The sequence below is a fragment of the Zootoca vivipara genome, chromosome 5, assembly GCF_965207765.1.
Source record: "Zootoca vivipara chromosome 5, rZooViv2.hap1.1, whole genome shotgun sequence".
NCBI lineage: Eukaryota > Metazoa > Chordata > Lepidosauria > Squamata > Lacertidae > Zootoca > Zootoca vivipara.
This window is the reverse complement of record NC_142588.1, coordinates 1,372,539-1,392,979: the sequence shown is the minus strand read 5'-3', so window position 1 is coordinate 1,392,979 and position 20,441 is coordinate 1,372,539. Positions and strand designations below refer to the sequence as shown.

The 20,441-nt window shown below is 44.0% G+C and overlaps 1 protein-coding gene across 11 annotated transcripts in view; it reads right to left on the bottom strand.

The window, feature by feature from the left end:
* The window catches only part of ARHGAP8 (Rho GTPase activating protein 8), an 80,216-nt gene that overhangs the window by 30,132 nt on the left and 29,643 nt on the right, over positions 1-20,441 (bottom strand). For 10 of the 11 annotated variants that reach the window (XM_088669933.1, XM_088669934.1, XM_088669937.1 and 7 more), the window contains 6 exons: positions 18,683-18,781; positions 13,574-13,684; positions 12,314-12,387; positions 5,753-5,830; positions 2,763-2,891; positions 1,239-1,342 (listed from right to left, as the gene is read on the bottom strand). In XM_088669933.1, the coding sequence (XP_088526059.1) occupies positions 1,239-1,342; positions 2,763-2,891; positions 5,753-5,830; positions 12,314-12,387; positions 13,574-13,684; positions 18,683-18,781 (595 nt within the window). The remainder of the gene's footprint in view (positions 1-1,238; positions 1,343-2,762; positions 2,892-5,752; positions 5,831-12,313; positions 12,388-13,573; positions 13,685-18,682; positions 18,782-20,441) is intronic. The other variant, XM_088669936.1, reaches the window with a different exon arrangement.

Sequence of the window (20,441 nt, the reverse complement as noted above, 5' to 3'; positions counted from 1 at the left end):
GCCTTAGGAGACAGGTTTCAGTTAGTGATGGATATTTTTGATCTATGGGGCACCAATATGTTTTCTGGAGCAGCTCTCACTTGAAACGAATGGTGGCTCTTTTCAGTGAGGCCTGTGCATTAGAGATTCCAGATGGACTGTGCTCCAGCTTATTAGCCTCCCCCTAATAACAACAGAGAGACAAACCCCTCGGAGTGCTGATAATGTTATATCACATGCAGATGAATAAATGTGTATAGAAATGGTGTGCATGCTCTGGGCAACTGTGATGAACTGGAACTTCACAGCCACGTGTATTTGCAGCAAAACTGTCGCTTGCTATGATCAACATGTGGATGTCATTCTTTTTTGTATGTGAAAAGACTCCCCATGCTGGAAAAAGTGGTCAGAGTGCAGCAGGTTTAAAAAAGATAAGCACACATATTTCAATAGGTGCCGCTGGAAATTGGATAGTCGCAGGTCTCCAGACTGCTGTTATTTTGTTATTTGGCTAGATATGGCTTTGAAGCTGGATTAAATACACGTTATAGCGGTCACAAGGAAGTTGCTGAAAATGATAACCACACAGTGAGTTAGTTCTCCACCCACCACTAGCAAGTGACTTGCAGTGCAGTTGGCCACCATCCCCTGGGAAGACAGCCACACCCCTTTTGCAACCTGAAGCTTAGGTTTTAGGAGGAAATATCTTGCCACAGAGACACTTTTCCTTGTGGCATCCTTGCAGCAACTTTAACATGTATTCCAGATCTCAGTCCAGATCTTCTGAACATGCTTAACAGTAGAGAGTAAGTTACGGCAAGGCAAGGCACACCTGGCCATTGTATAATTTAGGCTGCAGCATCCTTTGACAGACTACAGTTTTGTTTTCACAGTGGAAAAAAGTAATATTTATGTTCACACGTTTAAGGATCTAGCCTACAAATCAAGGGAAAGCTTTAAGAAGTAAATAAGAGAGGCTTATAAATGCTTCTTTTAAACGGTTCAGTGGATTATTTGATTTTATTTGGATTTACATGGCACTTTAGGTTATTTATGAAAGGGGTTTATACTAAAGTTATCATTGGGGTCATTAGTCTGCTCTGACTTTTATTATTACTGGAGACAGCAGCAGTTTGTAACTGCTGTTTTGGCAATTAATGTTTCACAGCCTCCTTGAAATGTTTAGAATTAAAACCAGTTGTTACACAACAGCTTCAGAATTAAACAGCAGCAATCATGAGGATTTAATTCCTACTCACCATATGGAGAAAGCATATCAGAAACTTCAGAACAGCATAATTTTGCTCAGGAAGCCCGTGTACAATTTCTCTGCAGTTCATCACCCGTAAGCTACTTTCTACACCTGCAAGAACACAGAATTTATTATATCTAATGTTGATAAAGAGTCAAAGAGGTGCGTTGCCAGAGAGGAACAGTATGTCTTCGTTTGATCCCAAATGATTTTGTCTGTCAAGGCTTTTGTCTGGTACAGGCTAATAAAGGAGGACAAAATGCACTTGCGGTTCCAGTTTACACCCTCTAATGAAACTGCCTGGGAACCCTTTGCCCAAAGCCAACTCTCTTCCATATCCAAATTCAATCAAAACAAGACTGCACCGCTTATCCATTAGCTAGTGGGAACCTGAGTTCTAATGTGATCTTGCCCAAAACACACACAAACACAAGCTGCAACCCAACACACCCCTCGTCCTCCTTCTCCACACAATGCAGAAGAGCCACAGGTTCACTTCATGCCAAGCAAGAGTGACAAACAACATTCTTTCCCCTGATCATTTGGCAGATGCAGAGCACTTGGCACCAAGGAGGGATCAGCTTCTAATTTTGTACCACCTTTTGTAGACACTTGGAAACAGCAGGGATAGAGTCTGGTAATCTTTTGTAATATGGCACCCTTTGTGAGGCCAAAATTTGGTGTCCCCCAAATGTCTCTTCTCAATTTTGTGCCTCCTTGGCTTGGTGCCCTGTGCAGGGAAAGCATTTCACTGCTCTAAATCCAGCACTGGAAACAGCAAAATATTCTTGCTTCTTCTCAGTGTTGACTCCTTGCCTGTATCAAGTTCCACAACACTTGAGGGACATGGGTGTACCCAGGATCAAAACTAGGGGGGGGGGCAAGGGGAGGGGCCAAGGCACGGAAGGGGAGGGGCCACAAAGTGGGCGGGAACGGCGAACTCGCGCTCCGCCGGGCTGTGCCCCTCCCTAGAAGCAGGGCTGGTGGGCGGAGGCGGAGCCCAGCCCAGCGGAGCGCGAGTTCGGCGTTCCCGCCCACCGCGCCGCGCTCCCTGGTTCCCCGCCGTGCTTGGCCTTGCCTGAGGGCGCGCCGGGGAGCTGGAGGGAGGGTGCAGCGCGGCGGGAATGGCGAACTCTCGCTCCGCCGGGCTGTGCTCCGCCTCTGCCCACCAGCCCTGCTTCTAGAGTAGGGCAGCTGCCCTAACTTGCCCTGTGGTGGGTACGCCCTTGTTGAGGGAGGATCAGGGCTGACTTATAAAGCCCAACCAAAATATGTGAATCCCTGCAATGGGAACTTCGGTTTCACTTGTAGGCCTGCAAAGTCCTGAAAATTCTAGGTGTCTTTAAAAGAAAAGCATGTGTCTAACTCTCATGGTTCACGTAGACAGATCTGAATACTGCATTGCATGTCAACTCTTCCACAGAAATGCATGAGACTTGCAAGTGCTCAGTTCTGGCAGTGTTTTTTGGATGGCAGAAATCACAGATAAATGAGAAGCACATTCTCATCATCATCATCATCATTTACTCACTGGTAATTCCAATGATTTGATCATAGGGTTCAAAGGTTAGTAAAGGCTCCGGGAGTTCCCTGAGTAAAGTCTTAAGGATGACAGCAGGAATATGGATATCTCCATAATCATCAAAATTAACAGACTTTCCTACGTTAAAAAAAGAGAGAGGCAAATTAGCAATATAGTTTTACAACCTATTTACAGCCTGTAGGCAGACCAACTTTTCATTATGAAGATGTCTGCAAACATAACATGAAGGCTATATGTGCAGAGTTGGGCCAGCACCTTCTTGAAACAAGGGGTTGGATTATCACTTTTAAATATTGGCTGAAAATTCATTTTAACACAGTCAGAAAGCTTACTATCCTTTTTATTAAAAGACAAACATAATTTTATTTGGTTTTCTGATATTTTTCTTAAACTTAGGCAAATAGGCTTTAATGTGGATTCCCTCTTGCCATTCGAGGAATCGCACATTTTTGCACTTATTAAGCAGAGGCTGCTAGATAATGAATTTCAAAAATTCTATCCTTCTCAGCCCTCTGTATGTTCCCCTGACTATCTGGGGCTGCAACCCCATCATGGAATGATGCCTAACTACTTTTATGATTTGACCACGCCATCTCATCGTAGAGCATTTATGTTGGCCCGCTTAAGCGCCTTTCCGTCTTCTGTGTTATTTGGAAGGCTTACGGGCATCCCCTATCAGAACAGACTCTGCCCCTGTGGCCAGAATGTGCCAGACTCTATGGACCACATGATTCTGGAATGCCCTCTTTCTAACATCTTCCATGTTGGCCCTTCAATGCCCTTTTTGTGGCTCAGGGCCCCATCCAATAAACAACACATGGTCCAGTTCCTGTTGAGGGACGACTCCCCTGTACTCACTAGAGTTATGGTGCAATACCTGAGCAGGATTTTTGAAATCAAATCCAGTACATCTGGCCTACCCAATAGTGACTGCTGAGGATTCCCTATCCTTCACCCTTTTCCCTTATTCATTGTGTGTTTTAGAATCATCACGGGTGGTGTGTCACTTCAAGAAAAAACCCATAATTTTGCGATCTTTATAGTTTAAATAACAAAAAATGTATAATTGTAATATATAACTGTATTTAATAAACCAAAAACTAATTATTTAACCAAACCAAACCAAAAACCGCTTATTTATCACAAAGTGCCCAGAGTTGTTGAGCTTTTTGGGGGGAGCTGCTAACCAAAGTTTTGGAGGTTTTTTTGGGGGGTGCAAAAGTTGCTTTGCTTTTTTGGGGGGTGCCCCAAAGCTGCTGCGCTTTTGGGGGGTGAAAGAGAAGAGATATAAATGACGAATAATACCTTCGCTGGAACTAACACACAGCACCGACATAGTTTGCCAAAGTGCCAAAAAACCCAGCACAGAGCGGGTTAAAAAACGAACACTGTTACACCCAATCATAGTCTGCCAAAGCGCCAGGAAAAAGCAGCACAGAAAGCGTTAAAAAAACCAATCTCTGGCTACCAGCAACAGCTAAGTAAAGCTGTAGGAGACGAGTTGGAGGATGGGCCGATGGGTTGTGTGCCAGCAGTGAGGGCTCTGCGTGTCACGTCTGACACGCGTGTCATAGGTTCGCCATCACTGACCTAAAGGCAGCCCTGTTTAGGGAAGTTTTTAATCTGTGATATTTTAATGTATTTTAGTATTTGTTGGAAGCCGCCCAGAGTGGTGGGGGAAACCCAGCCAGATGGGCGGGGTATAAATAATAAAAAATAAAATAATAATAATAATAATAATTTCAAATACCTACTGTTATTTCACAGGTTGTTGCAGCCTGTCTCAATGTTAGGGTCACATCTTGCCCTTACTTCAACCAGTAATTTGTCAGCTATAGCCTGGACCCACAGAGCAGCTCTTCCCAAGTGCCCAAAGAGTCTTTTGATTTGTGTTTATGCAAAAGCAGCCCTCATGCCCTTCAGAAACATAGAGGACCCTCAAATGGGTTTGTGATATGGAATGTAACTTTGCTGTTCAAAGGTGGAGGGAGTCAGCATATAGAACTGCCTTATAGTCAGACAACTGATTCATCCAAACAGTACAGTGGTACCTCTACTTACAAATAACTCTACTTACAAATGTTTCTACTTACGAATGGAGCTCCGTCCGCCATCTTGGATGCAGTTTAGATAGGATTTTTTCTACTTACGAATTTTTAGATAGGGTTGCTTCTACTTACGATTTTTTTCTCCCAATGCATTCCTATGGGATTTGACTTACAATTTTTTTCGACTTACGAATGTGCATTCGGAACGCATTAAATTCGTAAGTAGAGGTACCACTGTACTGTCTACTCCAGGGCTAGCCAGCATCTTGTTGGTGTACAACTGCCACCACCCCTGACCATTGGCCATGCTGGCTGTGGCAGTCAAACCCTCCACATTAGCTAGTCTGTGAAGTAAGGGGTCCTCTTAAGTGGCGCTTCTAGGGACTGAGCCTGGGACTTCATGGATGCAAACCCTGTGCCCTAGCAAGAGGCTGCCTCAATCCAACTGAGTACACCCATTGTAGTTCTTTTGATCCTGGCTAAAAGTTTCAGTTGATTAACTAGCATGGACCAATTTCAATTGGTAGGGCTAAAAATTAAGATCCTGCTAGTTTATCTATTAATTGTTTATTATTATAGTTCTGGTAGGTTAGCGGAAGAGCAAATGGGGAAACAAATTAAGGGTAGCCTTTACTCATAACAATGAGCTATAATTTATCATCATTTACTATACAAACACAAGCTCAAATTTCTTTCAATTTCCCCAAAGGAATCCATATTTGGTAATATGCACATCTATTTAATTGTCATCAATTAAAAGGCAGATGATTAATCAACTACTCACTGAAGACAGCCTTACACAACATGACATTTCAGGTTACAAATCAGCTTATCATTAACCAATAGAGTGATAAGGAATCCATGCTCACCAACATAAACAGTATTTTAAAAATCATTATTATATTTTGATTATAGCAGATGAAAACTTACCCTGATTATAAAGTTTCTGAATCTCCTTAATACTTTGTATGCTGGCTGACCGTCTAAACAGTCCTTCTGCTTTGAGTCCTGTAAGGAGGTGGGGTGGAGGTGGGAAAGCATGAATAAGATTCCTCATAAAATTGCTGTTCACAAACATCTTTGTGCTGGTTCAGCTCCCTAAGTCTCCAGTGCAAAGAGAAACTGATGTCTGACTAAGTACAGTATGCTCACAAACACAGGAGCTGCACCCTGGTGGTGGTTCACATGAGTACAGGAGTGTGTTTTTCAGTTGCTCTGCTTATATACACACTGCTGACAGGAAGGGTCAGGTTTATTTATTATGACCTGGTTTTGGGGATATGTACCCCCACAAGAAAGTTTGCAGCATAATCACATAGCAATGATACTGTTATGTACTAAGCTTGGATTCTAGAACAATAGGCAAGTAGGATCCTAGAATGCAACAACTGATTGGCCTGCAGGAAAAGACCAATCAGGCTCCAGGAGGGAAGCAGAATCAGCCAATCAGACGGGACTCATTGTGTAAATAATGTATATAAAAGCCTGAGGTTTCATTCACTGTTTTACAAGCTGCGATAAAGAGCATGAAGTCACTACAGGACTCCTGAGTATATTTCAGATACCCTAAAATTCTGAATTCTAACAGTAAAATTGATGTTAAAAGAAGGCAGCAAGAGATAAAACAATTGTTAAAACACAGCATCATAAAATTACTCAACTGGATGAAAAAACTCTTATAAAGCTTTCCTAAAGGCCAAAAATACAAGATCAAACCTATTTCCGGTGAGGTGGCGGCTGTGTTCTGCAAATGTGGGGTTGTCACGGAAAAGGCACCGTCCCTGCTACTCACTTATATGACAGCTCTCAATTGGTGGACTACGAAGCAACGTCTCAGATGCTAATATTAAGGCAGGGTCATAAGGGTGAAGATGGTCCTTCAGATAGGTGAAGTGCACATGCTGCCCACCAAAGCCTTACAACTGCAACTTCTAGGTTCCAGCGAAATCCACTGGCACCATCTCTGTGGGGCCGTGGGTGCCAAGGCACCCACAAAATTTTCAATGAGGGGGCCAGGCCCCCTCAATATGTCTCAGCTACGTGGGCTCCAGTGGACCCAGCCCTGGCTACACCAGGCTCCCTCTGCTGGGGGGAAGGCCCTATGGAGCCCACCACAGCTGTAGTAAGCCCCTCTGGGCCTTTTGGAGGGTGCACCGGGGCTCCTCCCAGTGTGTGACATCATGTGCAGTGTGCATGACTTTGCGTGCACAATGTTGGGTGGAACCTGGCACTCCTGGCAAGATCGCACAAGAGCCCCACGAGATCACATGGAGGCTTCAGTTTGATTGTGTGGGGCTGAAGTCTTGCCACAACCCAGAAGCTGCCACAGCTGTTTCTCCTCACTTCTCTGGTAGTGGCAGCAGTGGAAATGCCTGAGGAGGCACCCCTTCAATGATACAGCTGCCTCAGTCTGCTTCATGGATGGGACGGCCCTGACTGGGAGTTGTCTCCACATAGTTGGCTCATTGGGCTACTCTAAATAGGCATCTGAGTTGACCCATAAATATAAGAGGTTTCCATCGGTCCTTAAAAGATTGTGAGCTGAGTCTGATGATCATAAGAAGGTTCAGTTGCATGAAGAAGCCACTCACACAATTCATCTATTCATGTGAGCAGTTTAGCAACATCGCGGCTCCACCATGCATCTTTTAAAAAGTAGAAATGGGAAGTGACTTTGTCACCAACGCACAGCTTGTGTTGTTGTTGTTGTTGTAAAGGGTAAAGGGACCCCCGACCATTAGGTCCAGTCGTGACCGACTCTGGGGTTGCAGCGCTCATCTCGCATTATTGGCCGAGGGAGCCAGCGTACAGCTTCCAGGTCATGTGACCAGCATGACAAAGCCACTTCTGGTGAACCAGAGCAGCCCACGGAAACGCCGTTTACCTTCCCGCTGTAGCGGTACCTATTGTGTTTGGAGGCGGTTGGAGGATGGATCGCGGCTAACAGATTGAGATTGAATCCTGACAAGACAGAGGTACTGTTTGTGGGGGACTGGAGACGGGCGGGTGTGGAGGACTCCCTGGTCCTGAATGGGGTAACTGTGCCCCTGAAGGACCAGGTGCGCAGCCTGGGAGTCATTTTGGACTCACAGCTGTCCATGGAGGCACAGGTCAATTCTGTGTCCAGGGCAGCTGTTTATCAGCTCCATCTGGTACGCAGGCTGAGACCCTACCTGGCCGCAGACTGTCTTGCCAGAGTGGTGCATGCTCTAGTTATCTCCCGCTTGGACTACTGCAATGCGCTCTATGTGGGACTACCTTTGAAGGTGACCCGGAAACTACAACTAACCCAGAATGCGGCAGCTAGACTGGTGACTGACAGCGGCCGCCGAGACCATATAACACCGGTCCTGAAAGACCTACATTGGCTCCCAGTACGTTTCCGAGCACAATTCAAAGTGTTGGTGTTGACCTTTAAAGCCCTAAACGGCCTCGGTCCAGTATACCTGAAGGAGCGTCTCCACCCCCATCGTTCTGCCCAGACACTGAGATCCAGCGCTGAGGGTCTTCTGGCGGTTCCCTCGCTATGAGAAGCCAAGTTACAGGGGACTAGGCAGAGGGCCTTCTCGGTAGTGGCACCCACCCTGTGGAATGCCCTCCCACCAGAGGTCAAAGAGAACAACAATTACCAGACCTTTAGAAGGCATCTCAAGGCAGCCCTGTTTAGGGAAGCTTTTAATGTTTGATTTCTGTATTTTAATGTTTTGTTGGAAGCCGCCCAGAGTGGCTGGGGGAACCCAGCCAGATGGGCGGGGTATAAATAATAATAATAATAATAAATAATAATAATAATTATTATTATTTATCTACTTGCACTTTGACGCGCTTTCGAACTGCTAGGTTGGCAGGAGCTGGGACTGAGCAACGGGAGCTCACCCCGTCGCAGGGATTCGAACCGCTGACCTTCTGATCGGCAAGCCTTAGGCTCTGTGGTTTAACCCACAGCGCCACCTGCGTCCCAGTTGTAGTTGTATAATGTATACAAATGAGTTCTCTTTCAGATTTCCTTGCTCGGGGGTCCAAGCTTTCTTCTTTCCCAAATATCTGGAAAATGTGGCCTTATTCTTTTTCCTGTCCCAAAAGACAACTTTCATTCTCAATCTCATTCTCCCAATTTTGTTGTGGGCATAATAGTTTGCCCTTATTTTCTACAGCCTAGACAAGTTTCACTTGGGATAGATTTTAGAGCAGCCAGTCCTTTGGTTCACGAGAGTTTATTTAACAGTTAATGCTCTTGTCTGTTGAAGATCTCCTTGTGTAAAGTGCTGCATAATAAATGTTTCCTTTTAGCAGGCTGGGTTTTTGTTTTGTTTTCCCCGGTATGCTTTAGTTTAAAGTGACTTGCAGCAAGCCTTAATTGAAGACATTAATCTGAATTACAGGCAGCAGCTGTGCTTGTCTGGAATGGTTGTTTGAGACTCACATCTTTCTTACTTTAGAAGTGCCATAGCATCAAACCTTTGCCGGGTAGCCTTCCTGCCAGTCTTGAGGACAGAGCAACATTGAACTACAGCATAGAAATATGAAATAATGGTCTGACCTATTATTCATACCAGAGATCACATTAATCAGGCAGCCTGAGATGTGAGTGGATATCCCTTGGTCTTTTTGGAAGATAAATACAGTGGTACCTCGGGTTACAGGCGTTTCAGGTTACAGACTCCGCTAACCCAGAAATAGTACCTTGGGTTCAGAACTTTGCTTCAGAATGAGAGCAGAAATCGTGCTCCGGCGGCGCGGCAGCAGCAGGAGGCCCCGTTAGCTAAAGTGGTGCTTCAGGTTAAGAACAGTTTCAGGTTAAGAACAGACCTCCGGAACGAATTAAGTTCTTAACCCAAGGTACTACTTTTCTGGGGGTGGATTTTAGAGGTCTGTGTTCAAATTCCTGGCTAGACATACAGAATAGCCTTGGGCAGTTCACCCTTCTGCCTTAGCATTATACGTATTCCAACAAACCCAAGGTAGCTGAAACTATAAACAGAACTGTATGGAACAACCTTACATTTACAGATCAAAATATCCTCTTGAATTATATACCCAGGGAATTATATACCCTACAAAAGGGGAATTATATACCCTACAAAGGGACAATACGAGTGGACTCTCTGTGCCCTGACCACAGCAAAAAGACTGATAGTGATGAATTGGAAAAATAAAAATGCAGCTCCCTTCTACGATTGGATTGAAGACTTATACAAACTCACAACACTTGAAAAACTTGCATATAAACGCAGACTTGCCATGGACAAATTCAATGATATTTTGAATCCATTCTTACAAATACTGTACAGTAATAGCTTAAGATCTGGTGAGGCACAATAACAACTCTGTAAAGTATACAGTTTTGGATTCCCCCTTCCCCCTTTATTTTCCCCTGTTGTTGTTTAGTCGTTTAGTCGTGTCCGACTCTTTGTGACCCCATGGACCGTAGCACGCCAGGCACTCCTGTCTTCCACTGCCTCCCGCAGTTTGGTCAAACTCATGTTCGTAGCTTCGAGAACACTGTCGACACGGGTGCTATTTCTCTTTTTCTTTTTGTCTCATCATGTTTAGTGCACACATAATTATGTACTTTTTGAACTTTCAATAAAGAAGTCTGGGGGGAACCAAAACAAAAAAGCCCTACAAACACACCCAAACATTGAAATCCTTTTGAGCTCAGTGCGATTTACTCTCAACTGCATGTGCATAGCACAGCAGTTCTAGTTCCAACTCTGGATATGGACAGAATACTGGCATTAGTTCTCACACATTCAAAGATAATAAGGAACTTTCAAAACGTACATTTAAGAATGTAATTTCAAATGCTTACCTCCCCCCCCCCCAGTCATTGACACCGGAAAGGAAAAAAAATATTTATGTATATGCAATTCAAATCCAGACAGCCTTAAGACTGGACTTGGACAAGAGTGGATGAGGCTTGAATCTCCCCCTCTGGACGAAAGCTCACTGGGTGACCTCTCTGGTTAGCTTCTCTCTCTCTCTCTCTCTCTCTCTCTCTCTCTCTCTCTCTCTCTCTCTCTCTCTCTCTCTCTCTCTCTCTGCCTAGCCTACTTAAAATGAGTGATGTGAGAATAAAATAAGCCCATGTTTACCACTATGGTTAAGTATCTGAAACATAATGGGAGCAATCTAATACCTGCTTCATATTTGCTGCTTTTCTGTATGTCAGTTTAACCCACATTCAAAGGTAAAATAAAAATACACAGTATACACTGCGTATACACAGCAGTTCTGAGTTGTATCTATAACAGGACTTTGCTGGCTGAGCAGCTAACAAATGCACCAAATAAAGAAGTAAATCACCACTGTGGGTGTCTGAAAACAAGCAAATGACATTTGCATGTTGACAACCCCAGATGAAATTTGTGACGGTCCAAATACTTAAAAGATGCACCAGTGAACACTGACAGTCACATAAGCTGTTGAGATCTGTCCCAACAAATGAAGACAAACACCAGGGAATGCTAACGTTCACAAAATTTGCCTGAGATTGCCAATTTTCAGGTATGATTGTTTATATTTGCCACATTTTGGATACTCAAAGCACTGAGTGGTAAAGCAGCTTCCCGCTACACCCTTGGGGAGGGAGGGTACTGCTGAGCTGAGTGATGCCCTGGGATTTCACCTTGATAGCAAAGGGGTGGAAGTATTCCGTGAGATTGGCAGGCGGTTGACTGAAGCTGCTGGTATGCTGGAGGAAGGGTTTTCAGAAGTATAAAAGGGTAGCAGAGAAAGAATGACAGTGTTGGGTCTGAGAAGGAAGGCTCAAGGAGGATACAAGCACCTTTCTAAATAACCAGCGGTGGTCAGTGGGTGTGGTAGTAGTCCCTGCTCCTTTCTAAGACAAATTTCATGGCTTGGATGCAAGGGCCAAGAGAAGAATGAAAGCAAGGGTGTGCTACTTAATAGCACAATGACTCGGGAATGGCTCTTGTGTTTAATCAGCAATATGCACATCAAAAATACTTATACTGTACCTATTTTACAATATTGCATTAACCGAGTACCCAGGAACTACGGTCCTTCCTAAGTCCAAATGACAGGTATGGGCATGTAACTCTTTTATTTAAAAGCAAAGGGAAGGGAGAGTTGGCTACAGACATTTTTATTTTGGAAGCCGAGTTCCTCATTGATTCTTACGGGAAGTTCTACTTAATAATCAATGGAACAATTTAGCCCAGGATGTGAAGAGAGCTTCACTTGCCATTTCCTGACCTTATAAGCAAAAAGTCACTAGTGCATGGTGTGTGGGTAACTGTGTTGTATAAATACTCAGACCATTGTAAATATGGGGCCGTTATTCAAGGAAACAGTGAAGCTAGATGCTTAGAACAGAATGCATTTTTGGTTCTTTCATTTCACCCATGTGGCTCTGTGGTCTGATCCACTCCATCCCCACAGCTGCTTTTCACTGTGGAAACTGACTGCTGGAATCCCCCCCCCCCAAATCCCAGATATTTTTCATCTAAAACCAAAGTAAATCCTTACCTTTCCTTTTTAGATAAGACACTGTGTGCTTCATTACTGGTGGGATTAATTCACCTTTGTTTTTAGCTTTGAGACTGTTGGAGGAAAGAAAAACAAATCTGAACAAGTTTTCTCACAGGGTTTCCATACCGTTTTCTTACAGGGACAGCTCATATTTGAATCAACAAATAAATTACAAATGAATGAAAATTCAGAGCATTTCCAAGCACCATGCTGCTCAATGGAGTCTGTTCACACGCTCAGCTGTGACTCAGCAAGTGATGAGTAATCAAGCTATAACCCAGCTCATCTCTGAAATGTTCCTGATCCGTTCTGTAGTATTTAGATACCAGGAACATTTCTGTAGTTAACTAATCTTGTATTCCACAGGGGCCCATAATGGTCTTTCCAAGAAAGCAAATCTTTACTACCATCTTGCGGTAAAAAAGAATAGGAAGGAAAAGGGGTTTTTATCCAATGTGGCATATGAATTGCGGCAGTCCTAGATAAAGACAGAGGCAAGCCCTCTCATCAGTGATGGATTTCTGTGGCTGATCCAAACCTGCAAGAAGGCATCTGTTTCCTGGTTCTTTTCAATAAAAAGAAATTTGGTTCTGTATAAGGAATGCAGGGGCAGATCTACCTTGAAACTAATGCAGCTTAAGTTTCAGAGCCGCTAATTCCGGATGGGCCCCAGAAGTGACTTTATTCCACGTTGCTTACAAATTTGGGGTCTAGTAGATCCAGTTAGAGTTTCATGGCTCAATTTGATAGGTTCCTCAGCAGATAAGTCCATGTGGAAAGGATGCTTTCAGGATATGGCAATGTGGCATCAAAGCCAGGAACCCAATCCAAACACAGTCTGAAATCCACTTAGGCAAGACCAGTTCCAAAGTCAGTTGGGGTTGGTCCACACATAATTAACAAAATATTCTAGTGAAAATATGTTTTTGCCTCACATACAAATGTGTGGGATTTCTCATTCCTATAGATTGTATTCTGCAGATTTCTGAATGATGTAGTCATTTCACAATCATTAATAACAGGCCTCCTTATCCTTCCTTTCTTTAACAACTCAAAAATAAATGTGTTTCTGGGTTCATGAATGTTCTGGGTTCTCTGTTGCAATGTAGGCACTCATAACTGAAGGAGTTTTAAGCATTGTGAGAAAGAGAACAAAGAAAGACATGGCAACTCATCCAGATTGAGTAAAAAGAAAACTTACAGTGAAAGAGTCCTTTTTCCAACAACATACTGTATGAAAGAAATTGTGTGGCTTACTATTGGAGGCTGACACCAAACTGCTGGGTTGGAAGAGGGGGTCTTGGTGGAGGGATCTTCACTGCAGTAAGTGGTTTTTTCTTTTGTTTAGTGTGAAGATTTTCATCATGTCTAGTGGAGAAAAGTACACTTAATATTCTAGAATGGTGTTTGAATCATTCATGTTTCTCAAGAAAAACTTACAAAGACGTATAACAAGTTCTAGGAGTTCAATCACATTGAAATCTTAATTTCAGACTGTAATCTCTTCACATAATATTAAAATATAAAATATCAACAAAATGTACCACTTGCTATTCTCAATTCCCCACTTGCTGGAGTACACTTCATCTTATCCAGGCACCCCCAAACTTTGGCCCTCCAGATGTTTTGGACTACAATTCCCATCTTCCCTGACCACTGGTCCTGTTAGCTAGGGATCATGGGAGTTGTAGGCCAAAATATCTGGAGGGCCGCAGTTTGGGGATGCCTGATCTTATCCGATAGCTAACATCACTTGGTATTCTTTTGTATTGCACCAATATGGAATACCTTAACATTACTGTTTATCTTCAGGTTAGGGTTTTTGTTTTTTGTTTATAGAAATTATTTTAAGGAATATGTGTGTGACGCACCTTAGATTAGGGCTGCCATATTTCAAAAGTGAAAATCTGGACACAAAAGTTGTTGAGCTTTTTTTTTTTTGATTTCCTGGACATTAAAATGATTCCTGCCCAGACACTATTTCTGATGGCCGAATCCCGGTTATGTCTAGGAAATTCCCTACGTATGGCAACCATACCTTAGATGAGATTAACCACTTAAAGCATGCAAAAGTGCAGCCATATTGGGTCTATATGGATTCACGGCCTAGGTGAACTCTGCTAGAACACTTTTCTCATGGGCACTTCAGGTCTAAATAATGGTTTTGTTTTAGTTTGAAAGTTGCAGCACTAATGCTGGGATCTTGGTTCTCGCAATGACCTTGAGGAGGGGGAGTGTTGTATTTTGCCTGTTTGTTTTGACATCCATTGCCCTGAGCTCTTTTAAAGGGGGATGATCTAGAAATATTCTGAGTCAATCAATCAAAATAAATAAAATTAAAATAAGGCCTTTAGTCCTTTAAGATCATGAGAAAAAGAGCACCAGGAATGCAACAGTGTCCTGCTTCTCTGGTTGTATAGCAACTGTGTGTGTCCTGCCCTCCCTCTTTTCTGTCATTAAAGCTACACAAGAGTAAGATGAGAAAGAATTTAAGCAGAGCCCTGCTAGATCAGACCAAAGCTGCATCTCCTCCATCATCCTGTACTCATGGTGACTCACCAGCTGCCCACAAGCAAGATATGAACACAACAGCCCTCTCCCCGCTGGTGCTCTTCAGGTACTGATATTCAGAAGCATACTGCCATTGATCCCGGAGGTAAGGATTAGAAGCCACTGATAACCCCCATCCTTTAAAAGCCATGCAAGTTGTCCACCATAACCACATCTTGCAGGAGCAAATTCTTTTGTTTAACTAGTCTTAACTACCCAGCTTGTGCATCTTGGTTCAGAGGCTTCCAGTGCTGGATTAAACCCTGTGGAGGCCCCAAGGCAGTCAAAATCTCGGGGGGGGGGGCTGCCAAATTATCCCGATATATTTTTGTAATTTTCTGTCAAGATCAAATCAGTATTATTTGGCTCTTTTGTCACAGGGCCCCTAAAATAGGGTTACCAGATGTCCCTGTTTCCTGGGGACAGTCCCCAGATTTGCAAATAAGTCCCCGGACAAATTCCATCCCTGGAATGTCCCCAGATTTCATCTAATGTCCCCGGGAAACACAGCAGCGGCAGCCTCAGCAGCTCGGAGCAGTTGGCTCTGGCTGGCTTCAGGAACTTCTCAGAAGTCCCCATATGATGGTTGTGCAGGGGCTCTAAGATTCAGCTTCCGGGCTGCCTCCACCTTCCCTGACCCCAGTAACTAAGCTGTAAAGGGAGGCTTCACGCTGCCTATCAGAGCTTGCATGCAATCAGGGGGAGGCAAGGATCTCTCAGTTAGGCAAGGAAGCCTCCCTTCCCAGCTGAGGGATCCCCACCCCTTCCTGCTTGCACACAAGTAGGAGTTGGGATTGGGCTGCTCCGATGGGAAGGGAGGAATCGCGCTGCCCGAGCCTCACCGCCACCGCTTCTCTCGGCCCTCCTTCTCCGCCTTCCATGCCTGACCCACCGCGCACCGCTTCCCCACCACCACCACCACCACCACCGAAGAACCAACAACTACGGGGCTGCCCAGGCTCATGGAGAAAGGAGATAGAAGCCTTGGAGGAAGGGGAAACGTGATGGTTGAGGTCAAGGTGGCAGCTGCCCCTCTGCCACAGCCATCGCTGCAGCATCAATGTCCCGAATGTGTAGTAAGTAATTAATTAATGAATTAATTAAAGTGTCCCCGGGTTCATTGAAAAAAATCTGGTAACCTTACCCTAAAACACTGGTGCCTACTCTGGCAACCCGGCACTGGAGGCTTCTAACAACAATACATCCCGTCTCTCCTCCAAATGCTTCTGGAGCAAAAGAAAACGCAGTACCATGGCAGCTGCAACTGCAATTCTTTGACTCTATTCCTCTGACTTTATGCCCTTCATACACCTCACACTTTTGAACCTCAAGAAGAGTGAACCTCAAGACTGCACACGGCTCTCTCATTTCCTCAGTTGTGGGAGATCAGCTTCTGGGCAGAAAACCCGGGAAGGTGATCACTGCGCAAGGCTGGACCAAAGGGCCAAATCACACACCGCCATTGCTTAAGTGAACAGCTAAGATACTGTACACATACATTTGAATATTTAAAGTCGTAACAACAAGCATGCATGGGCATACAGTGGAACCTCGGTTTACGAACACCTCGGATTACGAATTTTCGGTTTACGAACGCCGCGGACCCATCTGGAACGGATTAATTCACTTTCCATTACTTTCAATGGGGAAGTTTGCTTCAGTTTATGAACGCTTCAGTTTATGAACAGACTTCCGGAACCAATTACACCCATGCTTCGGGTTAAGTACACTTCAGGTTGAGTACTCCGCGGACCCGTCTGGAACGGATTAATCCACTTTCCATTACTTTCAATGGGAAAGTTCGCTTCAGTTTATGAACGCTTCAGTTTAAGTACTCCGCGGACCGTCTGGAACAGATTAATCCACTTTCCATTACTTTCAATGGGAAAGTTCGCTTCAGTTTATGAACGCTTCAGTTTATGAACAGACTTCCGGAACCAATTGTGTTCATAAACCGAGGTACCACTGTACTTGTTTTTACAAATACACTTCGCATACACAGACACAACACTTGCTAGGGAAGCAGGTTGGCAGCCTCTGTTTGCAAAACAGCTCTGAGTTAAAATCATAATTCTGTCACTTTTACAAGATGGAAGTATAACTCCTCTTGTACATTAACTGCATGGTTATTTATTAAGCAGGGAGGCATGGATGAATGTTAAATTATTATATATTTACGTACTGGTGTACAAAAAACCATTTATATAACAGTGATACAGCACCTGTACATTTTGTTTTCTTTTATTGCTATCGCTAGTGGCTGATGCAAATAAAGATTCTTCTGATCTGATCTGCAACACCAGCTTCTGTCAGTCAACCAAAGCATGTAAAATACTGTCACGAAGCATTTTATAGGTACTTCCCTCATCTGGAGATTCAAAGAACTTTAAGGAAAATAACAATGGCTGCAACTGGGAGTTCTGGTAACATGAGAATTGCTGGAACACTCCACGGCTAATCTATTGAGGCTTCTGGCCTTTATGGCTGGATAGGCTTGAAAGTGTGAGTAACTCCAGCTGAAAAACCAGAAGTCCGAGAAGAAGCTGGTTGCCAGTGGTTTAATGCAGGGGGTTAGTGTGCTCTGCAACTCCCCTACAAGGAAACGTTGCTGCATTTTGGACTTTTTAGTTTAGAGAGAAGACAAGTCAGAGGTGATGGGATAGAAGTTTATAAAGCTATGTATGGCATAGAGGGAGTGGTTAAGGGTAAAGGGACCCCTGACTATTAGGTCCAGTTGTGACCTACTCTGGGGTTGCGCACTCATCTCGCATTATTGGCCGAGGGAGCCGGCGTACAGCTTCCAGGTCATGTGGCCAGCATGACAAAGCCGCTTCTGGCAAACCAGAGCAGCACATGGAAACACCGTTTACCTTCCCGCTGTAGCGGTCCCTATTTATCTACTTGCATTTTGACGTGCTTTCGAACTGCTAGGTTGGCAGGAGCTGGGATCGAGCAACGGGAGCTCACCCCGTTGCAGGGATTTGAACCGCCAACCTTCTGATCAGCAAGCCCTAGGCTCAGTGGTTTAACCCACAGCGCCACCTGGGTCCCTGGTTAGAGAGTGGTTAGAGGAAAGCATTAGAACTCGTGAAGCTGATGGCTAGAAGATTCAGGACAGATAAAATAAAGTGCAGTGCTGAACTCATGGAAGATAAGGCTGCAACAGCTACTAGCCACGATGGCTATGTTCTGCCTCCAGGGTCAGAAGCATTATACGTCTGAGCACCAGTTGCTAGCTGTTGCAGGTGTGCAGAGCGCAGTCATGCTCATGCCCTGCTTGTGGGCACCCCACAGACATCCATCTGGCCAGGCATTGCAAGAACAGGATGCTGGACTAAATGGGCCATTGGTCTGATCCAGCAGGCTCGTCTTACATTCATAATGAGGTCAAATAAGTAAAGTAGGAACACATTTCCTCAGTTCGCATAATTTGAACAAGTTGCAAAAACCAGCTTTTCTTGGCGCACAGTTTGTATTACTGGAGGCAGAATTTCCTTTTCCTTTTCAACACAGAATAAATACAGCCCAAATGATATTCTGGTGCATAACGTACAAGGCTGGTCCCATGTGTAACCGTTTCTTAAACAGATATTCTAACCCCTGCAGAGACCTATTTACTTTCTCTGTGGTGAACCATTCAACATTTCTTAGAGGTTATTACTGGTGACAATGGACTTTGTACGATAACATGTAGCCAAGAATAGATCAGGTATAGCAAACATTTAATCAGACAGAAAAAGGAAAACAATTTAATATAAGACCTCTTTCTTTTTTTAAAAAAAGAACCTTAAGGACTGTTTTGAATGTGTTACATACCGAATAACTTCTTGAGGGATCTTAAGTTGGTCGTATTTAAGATGGTCTCTCAGGTCACTCAGGTAATTCAGGTAGATTACCTTTTTTCCAAACTTGTGACTAAAAATATAAGAAAATTTATACAAACGCAGGAATTAGGAATATTTCCTGAAAGTGTTACTTTAATATTATGAAACCTGAGTGTCAAAAGTGGACTATGATTAAAGCAGCCGTGGCACAAGATGCATTGGTTTTCATTTGATCAAACATAAACATACCACGCTTGAGTCCAATTTGAATAAAAATGTCTGTCTTCCATCCTAATGTAACTGCTATTTGCATAGATATAGAAACCATTGTTTTGAGAGGGAAACAAAAACCTTTATTTTAATGCGGCATTAAAAATGTATGGAAAGTGTGTTCTGTTAAGCTTTCTATGTCAATAGTTAAGTGGAAAAAATAGACCTTATTGCTGGCAAAGCAATTTGTGCCTTGTTTTATATGGAGAGAATAAATCGCATGGCAGCAGTTTTCATAGGTCCAATTCTTCACTACCTTGACAGAATGGAAACTGCCTTCCTGCTGCCTAGTCCCTTTCTGCTCCTGCTAATATCTGGATGTAGGTGTCAGTGTTGGTTGTACAGTTTCCATTCTGCTGCAGCTCGGATTCCAATGAAAACCAAGTTATTCATCTCATTGTCTGCTATGGTGGAATATTAAATTGAAATTACTGTTGCTGTTATTAGGATATTCCACACTATTCTTTTCAATGCAAAGGAAATCCAATGCAGATTAGGAGGGGAGGGGAATTACCAATTATAAATCTTTTGTAGTAGTAGCCATGTTGGTCTGACGCAGTCAAATATATATATAAAAAAATTGTCCAGTAGCACCTTAGAGACCAACTAAGTTTGTTCTGGGTATAAGCTTTCGTGTTCATGCACACCTCAGATATACTGAAACAGAAGTCACCAGACTCTTATACAGGCGTCGGCAAGCTTATGCGGCCATGAGCCGGATCCGTCCCACGGAGCTCGTCCTTGGGCTGGACATGCACTGCACGATGCCAGAAATTACGTCTGCGCATGCCAGGGCATGCCCAGACGCGGTTTCTGGCACCTGTGCACAAAAATCGCTTCTGCGCATGCCCAGATGCTGAAAATTTCGCTTGCGCAGAAGCGATTTCCGGCGCCAGGGACATGCCTAGACACGGTTTCTGGCATCTGCGCACGTGCAGATGCCATTTCCAGTGCCACTTAGCGAGTCCCTGTGCCGCGCCGTGCTGATTTAGCGCAGCACGTGGGGGACTTGCCGAGTGGGTGGCTCGGTGACCGGGCGGGTCGTGGGCCGGATAAACGGCCTCCGTGGGCCATATCCAGCCCATGGGCTGGAGGTTGCTGATGCCTGCCCTTATATATAGTGGGAGGGTGGGGTGGGGTTTTTCTCAGGAGGGTAGTAGGAGATGGCTCAATGGGTATGGTAAACCTGTTGAGGACTGTTAATGACTGCAATTAGTCCTACAGGAAAAAGCAAGGGATAGTATGCAGATGACCAAAAATAGCTTTAGCATATGTAATGAGACAAGAGTCCAATATCTCTATTCAGACCATGTCTCTCCATAATACTCAGTTTAGTAATAAGTTGTAATTCAGTAACTTCTCTTTCAAGGCTATTCCTGAAATTCTTTTGTAATAAGACAGCTGCTTTGAGATCCTGTACTGAATGTCCTGGGAGACTGAAGTATTCTCCTACTGGCTTCTCTGTCTTGTGATTCCTGATG